This window comes from Magnolia sinica, chromosome 16 (genome assembly GCF_029962835.1).
Source record: "Magnolia sinica isolate HGM2019 chromosome 16, MsV1, whole genome shotgun sequence".
Classification (NCBI taxonomy): domain Eukaryota; kingdom Viridiplantae; phylum Streptophyta; class Magnoliopsida; order Magnoliales; family Magnoliaceae; genus Magnolia; species Magnolia sinica.
In genome coordinates this window covers 51,847,085-51,854,988 of record NC_080588.1, presented here as the reverse complement: position 1 = coordinate 51,854,988, position 7,904 = coordinate 51,847,085, and the positions used below count along the sequence as shown (strand labels likewise).

The 7,904-nt window shown below is 36.3% G+C and overlaps 1 protein-coding gene across 1 annotated transcript in view; it reads left to right on the top strand.

Moving 5' to 3' along the window:
• The first annotated feature begins 7,424 nt into the window (after positions 1 to 7,424).
• Positions 7,425 to 7,904, top strand: part of LOC131229163 (GDSL esterase/lipase At3g26430-like) — a 31,530-nt gene continuing 31,050 nt past the window's right edge. The window contains exon 1 of the mRNA XM_058225043.1: positions 7,425 to 7,770. Coding sequence (XP_058081026.1) covers positions 7,524 to 7,770 — 247 coding nt within the window. The 5' untranslated portion in view covers positions 7,425 to 7,523. The remainder of the gene's footprint in view (positions 7,771 to 7,904) is intronic.

Genomic DNA, 7,904 nt, shown 5'->3' with positions numbered 1-7,904 from the left:
TTATGAGACTTCTGGTTTGTAATAACTTTATAACTTAGCACTTGGCTGATTTAGAGTTGGATTCTATTTATGTTTTATGTTGGATATTTATTCTATGTGATGCTATCACTCTTTTGCTATACTCAAGTTTTATGCTTATCTCTCTCATGTTTACTCTCATGAATTTCTTTATTTAGTTCTCCTTTGTCATATTGTGACAAAAAGGGGGAGAATGGTTTGTTCTTAATGTGATTATGAGAGGAGTAGCATTGGTTATGTTACTCAGGGGGAGTCAGGGGGAGTATGTTTGATCTTGAATGAAACTGTTGAATAAAACTGGTTGGTTGAATGTTGAATAAAACTGGTTGGTTGAATGTTGAATATTGAATATATTGAATTGAATATTGATTTGCAGGTATTAACCAGTTGTTTTACTTTTGTTTATCTTGGTTATGTGTTTTGTCACTAATTTGACAAAGGGGGAGATTGTAAGTGCTATAGTTTATATCCCTGTCTGTTGTCAAATTTGTGGTGCCAAAATCACTGTTATGTTATATATAACTTGCATAAGTGAAGCTCTCTCAAGGATCAACATTCATGAACAAGCTAAGCTCACAAGACAAGACTCAAGCTGAAGAGTACAAGGCAGTTGGTAAAGAACTCAAGACCCTTTCAAGATTGAGCTACATGAAGATTTCAAGATTGATCTACATCAAGACTTCAAGACTCATTCTTTAAGGTCACTTGTTCCTAATGTTTCAATGTCCATACTTCATGATTGAGGTTTGATTGACCATAGGTTGACCTTAGAAGTAGGTCATTTCGGATACATAAACCGAATGTTATTTTTCATGTGATTGGCCTGTTCTTCGACTAGTCCTAGAGTTGCTTTGACCAGTCTAAGAAATTCCTCGATCAGTCGTAAGTTTGTTACAAATTCCGGATGAAATCTGTTAAGCTTCGACTAGTCCAGGAATCTGTTCGACCAGTCGTAGGAACAGTGTCGACTGCATCTACGACCAGTCGAACATCTTTGACTCGAATTCCAGCGAAGCTTTCTAGGACCTACGACCAGTCGAGTCGTAGGTGATGTACGACCATTCGTAGGAGACCTTCGACCAGTCGTAGAACGATCAGAGCATATCCCGCTGGATTTTTCAAATATCTGTTGTTGCTTCGACTAGTCGAAGAGGTCTCTAGACCAGTCGAAGACACGATCTGCTCACCTATAAATAGTGCACGAATCTCAGAAGAAATCATCGAATTAATTAATCTATTCAAGCCAATCTTCGTCGAACTTCTGAGAGATAATTCTGTGCCCCATCTAAGCTAAGTGTGCTTATTTAATATTCTCTTTCCTTAGCTTTATTTTAATTGATTTTGTTTCTGCTATTCCAATCTGATTTGATAAGAGGAATTATTATTCCCCTTCTTTGGAATCAAAATCAATTAAGGCAAGCCCTACTCAGTTTAATTTAAAATCTATTAGAATTAGAACCATTGTAATTGAGTACTGGACATTGAACTTGGACATTCAATCATCTACTCTGATTTGGTTCTACCGGGCTACTACAACGAAGGAGATAATCATGTATTTTACATTTAATTGTAAATCCCTTTCTATTTTGGTTTCTTTCAAGATTTGTCAGAAAAATCTTGTTGTATTGGTTTTCTGAGGAGAGCCAGGAAAACTCAGAAATGGGGTTTTTTAATTGTGTAAGCCCACAGACAAAGACACAATTGTAAAGGTTTTGGGTGAACCTGGGAAAACCTATTTTTAGTGAACGCTAATATCCCCTATGTGAGGATATTAGGAGTGGAGTAGCATTTTGTGTGGCTGTTGTATAACAGTTGGTGAACACACAGGCGAACCACTATAAACCCTTGTGTTGTGGTTGATTGATTTATTCTTCTAATCTTTAATTAATTTTTGTGGGATGTATGTATGGTGGTGAATGTTGTAATTATTTAATTCAAGCTTTGTGAGAATGTTGTAATAGTTTAGAATTTATTTTCTGCTATTCCTTTATCAGCTTGATTTTCAATTTCATTTGAAAGTTATTCCAGCAGGGTTGCCCTGCCATTTTTATGGTGTATGGCTGTCCCTAGAACAATACATTTTTAATTACAATTTATTCAGTTTGTATTTAATTCTGTATTCCTCTTCGATTTGAGATTTGATACAAAGATCTTTCTAGAAATAAGGTTGTCCTACCATAAACTCTGGTTTTTGGTGTAAGGTTGTCCTTAGAACAACGTTTGTATCAACCTCTCAAGATCTGAATTTTGAGGTTATTTTTATTTACTGCTTTGTGATTTACTTTGGCTATCATTTTCTTTTTATTTCCGCTGTTATAAGTTTTATTTGACATTATCCTATTCACCCCCCCCCCCCCCCTCCTTTAGGACATATAGCTTGGCCTTTTCAACATCTTCGACTGGTCGAAGAAGTAATAGAAAAATCTGTTTTCTTAAGTTTAAACTTGGACTTGTTGAAAAAATGCTTAGACTAGTCAAACCACAGCTTAGATTAGTCAAACCTTAGCCTAGACTAGTCGAACTTTATCCTAACATAAGCATAAAAACCCATTTTAAGTTATGTTTTGAAAGTACCTAAGTCTAAGGTCTTTCTAGGGTTTGTTATACCTGGTATGATTGAACTTTGAATTAGCTTGAACTTCATGGAACTTGTTCTTCTACTTGAATATTCAATAGAGCTCGAAGTTGAAGACAGAGCTTGATCTTCTACTAGAACTTTAGTAGAACTTGAACTCAGTCATCTTGAACTTAATAGAACTCGAACTTTCCATCTTGATCCATTACTTAACTTGAACTATGGTAGAGTCATGAACTTTCCATGCATGTTAATCCACATTAGAAGGCTTACTTCATAAGCTGTTTTGTCTAAACGAAATTTGACAAACACAGGTATGCTTTATACAATATAGCACTTACATTAACACTATATAAAGGCTTGTAAATACACAATTAGGAAAATTTTAAGAGAAAAAAACTTTTTTAGGGTTTGGAGGAAGGAAAATTAAGGTTTTCTACTATGAGGTTTGAATATGTAAGTTTCATTCATCTCTTGTAACTTCGTTTTAATAATAGATTATGTCACTTTGTGCCGTAATTTTTCACTGCAAGGGTTTATTCACGTAAATCATCGTGTTCTCTATGATTGCTCCCCCCTTTTATTTTTCCATGTCCTTATTTGATTCACTCTAAAGTTGCTTCCTCACCTAACATGAAGGCAGTTGTGCACAACAATTGGTATCAGAGCGTAGGTTATTACGCTCAAGTTTTAAGTAAATTTTGAGACATGGCTTCTAAAGGATTCAATATTAAATATGAGATAGAGAAATTTATAGGAAACAATAACTTTAAATTATTGAGGCTAAAAATAAAAGCCATCTTGATTCAGCAAGGGTTGTAACAATCATTCCTTAACAAAGTGAGACATCCTGACACTATGAAGGAGGAGAATTGAGAAGACTTAAATCAAAAGGTGATCAGTGCAATTTAATTGTACTCAGGCGATAATGTCTTATACAATGTGAGCAATGAGGCAACTACCTCAGGCTTATGGGCGAAGTTGAAAAACATCTATATGACGAAATCACTCTTGTATCACCTATATTTGAAGAAACTTATGTACTCTTTAAAAGTAATAGAAGGGTTGGATCTTAATAAACACATCAATGCCTTCAACCAATTAATTTGTAAACTAATGAACGTGGATGTGAAAATCAATGAAGAAATTCAAGCCAAGATCTTGTTAACATCCCTTCCAAATTCCTATGAGAATCAGATGGATATTGTATGCCATGGTAGAGATACCTTTGACCTAGACATTATTATCTCTTCGCTTCAGTCAAAGTAATTGAGAAAGAAAAATGGTGGGGAAGGTACATCTACGGGCTCATTGGTTACTAGGGAAAAGCATCTGAGTGAGAGAAAGGAAAATCGAGAACGAGGTACAAGTCGAAGGGTAAAGGGAAGTTGAAGTGTTTGAACTATGGAAAAATATGTTACATGAAAAAGGATTGCATAAGCCCTAAAACTTAGAAAGAAGAGAAATTAGATAACTCTCTAAAAGAAGCTAATTCAGCAGAATCCAGCGAAGAGGTTAGTGGTTGTGATGTATTGTCCATTTTTAAAGTTAGACACTTGCACAACAAGTGCATTTTGGATAAGAGGCATCATATCACATGTGTCCTCACCGGAGTAGGTTCATTATGTACAACGAGTATGATTGTGGCCTGGTAATTATGGACAATGATTGTGTTTGTAATATGGTTAGGATTGGTTTACTTCACATACGAATGTTAAACAGGGAGGAGCGTACATAGAAAGATGTGAGACACGTTCTTGATCTGAAGAGGAATCCAATATCTCTAGGAGTGTTTGATACTCAGTGTAATGAAGGTACACAAAAGTGGAAACCTCTACAAGTTAATCGGTAGCACTATATCAGGTGGAGTTACAGCAACAGTAACACCTCCATGTCAACACGTTTTTAACATGCATGCCTAGGCCACATGACTAAGTGTGGTATGAAGGTGCTACTTGGTTGTGCCTTAATTCATGCTTTTAAATTTTTTATATGAATGTATGTGAGCACTGCATATTCGATAAACGTTCAAAATTGTCATTTAAAATTGAAAAACATAATAGTAAATGATTGCTTGACTACGTGTATTCTAATGTGTGAGAGTCATCGCCCATTATTTTTGGAGAGAGTCATCATTTTTTATCACATTCATAGATAACTACTCTAGAAAGATGTGAGTTTATTTTTCAAAATATAAATCCAATATTTTCACCACTTTCAAGCAGTGGAAGGCTATGGTTGAAAAATTGTAAGGGTGGAAATTAAAAGTACTCAAGGCCAACAATTACAAAGAGTTCACTTCTACATAATTTAATTAGTTTAGCAAAGATGAGGGGATCATACGGCATAACACAATTAGACATACATTAGAACATAATGGTGTGATGAAGTGTATAAATTGACTCTCATCGAGAAAGCATTAAGTATGTTGAGTAATGTTAGGTTAAGCAAGGAGCTATGAACCGAGGTCATTAACACTGCTTGCTACTTAGTGAATTTGTCTTTGTTTATGCCGCTTAATTGCAAAATTCTAGAAGAATTGTGGAGTGGTCATGGAGTTGACTACTCAGGGCTGTGCGTGTTCGCTTTGTGAGTTTTTTCGGCAAAGGTTTTTCCACATAAATCGTTGTATTCTTTGTGATTGCTCATCCTTTTCACTTTTCTATTTGCTTGTTTGATTCACTCTAAGGTTACTTCTATGCCTAATACGAAGGCGACTACACACAACAATATCCACAATACCAACCTTGGTGTTGTGTTTGATACTATGCAATTTGTGTGCCTCCACGCGTATCTTTTCTCTTTACACACGAGTCATGTGAGACAACCTAGCCTCGTATGAGGTAGCCCCAATATGACATGTACAAAAAAAGGTCAGTCCATTCTTTAGGTGGGCCAAATGTCTATGTTGACTATGGAGATGGGGCAATTCTCTATAACCATGTATTGTACATTTTTCATTAAGGGAAGGGGTGGCCTATATTAGGAATTAAAGAGCCTAATCTTAGGTAGGTCATCTGGATGGTGGGGCCTACATTCCCATGCAAAAAGGTGTGCGCAGAGAGAGCACGTGTTGGCCATGTAAGCCACCAATGATTAATAAAGACCCTATGATAGGAACGCACTATAAATTGCACAATGGATATATGACCATGCAAAATCACACCCATCCGCTTACCAAGCTGCGGATCGGTTGGTTAGGACCACTGGATCAAAGTGTTTCCTTAATATCACCAACAATTCATGATTAGCATCACCAAGTGAATGATTTAATGGTCATTGAACCTAATTTCCAATTGAAAATTCTTGGCCATCTATTTATATGCTATTGACCAGATGTTTAGAATTGGTAAATCAATGTTTTAGAGTCATTGGATGATTATAGCAATGTGGTATATGGATCAAATAGAGAGTTCAAATAATCTTGTTGCACTGTCGACTTATCCATAAGCAAAGAGTATTATTGATGTCTTAAATTTGTCAATAACAGGATCTATCAATGTCATCAACAGACCACTCGATGCCATTGAGTAGACGTCGATGCTATCGACAAATGCTTGATCCCATCGAAAAAAGCTAGAAAATTTATATTGGTTATTGGAACGTTTTGGTGTTGCCATTTGATGTTATTGATAGAAGCTTTGATGCCATTAAGGTCTTCAATGGGATGTTGATGACATCAAAGGTCGCATCGAGCATGCGCGCAAAATTTTGTAACTGCGGGATTTGTTTCATATTCCGATTGTGATAGTTTATATACCGAGTGTAATTGGAATTTAGGAGATAGAGGGTGTATTGGGGCTTTCTAAATCATTCCTAAGGGTTCAAGGACATAGTTAGGACTTGTGAAGTATATTCGAGGCTTGTTCAAATCAGTAAGAATCTCTCTCTTGTAATTTATGATTTCATAGCGCATTACTCGTCACTTTATGCCGTGACTTTTTCTCACAAGGATTTTTCCACCTAAAGTTTGGATTGTTCTTGTTTAGACTTGGTTGTGCAATCACATGTACTTTGATTAATTCATTTATATGTTTTTTAATGGTTCCCCAACAAAGAGCTAGCACCATAGCTTAGAACTATCCTTCATATATAAATAAAGAATGAACTAGTAATCCGCTATAGAACTATAATTGGTATGCATTTCTGTCATTTATGAACAAAGCAAACTTGAAGTGACGGAATTTAGACAAAACTCACTTACCGTACCTCAATGACAATTAACTTAGTTAATGAAGTAGATCACCGAAAAGTTAATTTAAATAGGAAGCATATTGCATCCTAGCCTGTTGTCTCTAATAGGGAATGAACAGATCTACATAGGGCCCACCGTGATGTATCTGTTTATTAACATCGTTTATCCCCTTTCCCATATCATTTTAAGGTATGAGCCCAAATTAAGGTAAATCCAACCCTCCAGTGGACCACACCATAAATAACTTAAAATGATTTCTCAGTCCAATTGAGCATGGAATTTGCCTCATTTTTGGCTTATATCTTAAAATAATATAAGAAAAGGGATGAATGGTGTGGATAAACTGATGCATAATAGTGGCCCCCCGCACATCTGCCCATTCCCAGCTTGAGACGGGCAGGCAATCGACTTCCATTTAAGTAGGCACTGGGATACATATCTCATATTAATGAGGTAGTATTATATAAAATCCCTTTTAGAAATATGAATAATAAAAAAATCATTTCTTGACCAGCCTGGTTAACCTTCCAGGTTGACCTAACCGAATCCTGAGTAGAGTGGCCCACGTCATGAAAAATCTCCAATTTCACACACTCGAACGACAAATTAGCACGTGATGGAGAAACTCCCATTTCTTTTATAGTCCTGTTCACATCTCTTTCTTTTCCTTATAAATCTCATCTTTCCCCCCCAAAACATGAACCTTTGTTGGATACTCTCTTCTACTCGTTTATCATGGATAATCATCAAACTAAGCATGTTATTAGTATAAGTATCTTGTTGTCAGCGATAATCATTTCGAATCCCACCCTAGCTTCCAATGGTTGTGATTTCCCAGCAATTTTCAACTTCGGCGACTCGAACTCCGACACTGGAGGCCTGTCGGCCTCCATCATGGAAACTCTTTCACCTTTTGGAATGACCTTTTTTAAGAGACCTGCCGGGCGATTCTCTGATGGACGGCTGATTATTGATTTCATAGGTATGTTAAACTGATTTCTGTTTTTTCATTCTTCTTTTGCTTTGCATCTAATACAGTGAGAGTTGTGATTGAACTGAATAGGTCGTGCTGCACGCCTTGACCGGCCCAGCCCAGCCCAATTGCAATTGTTAAAT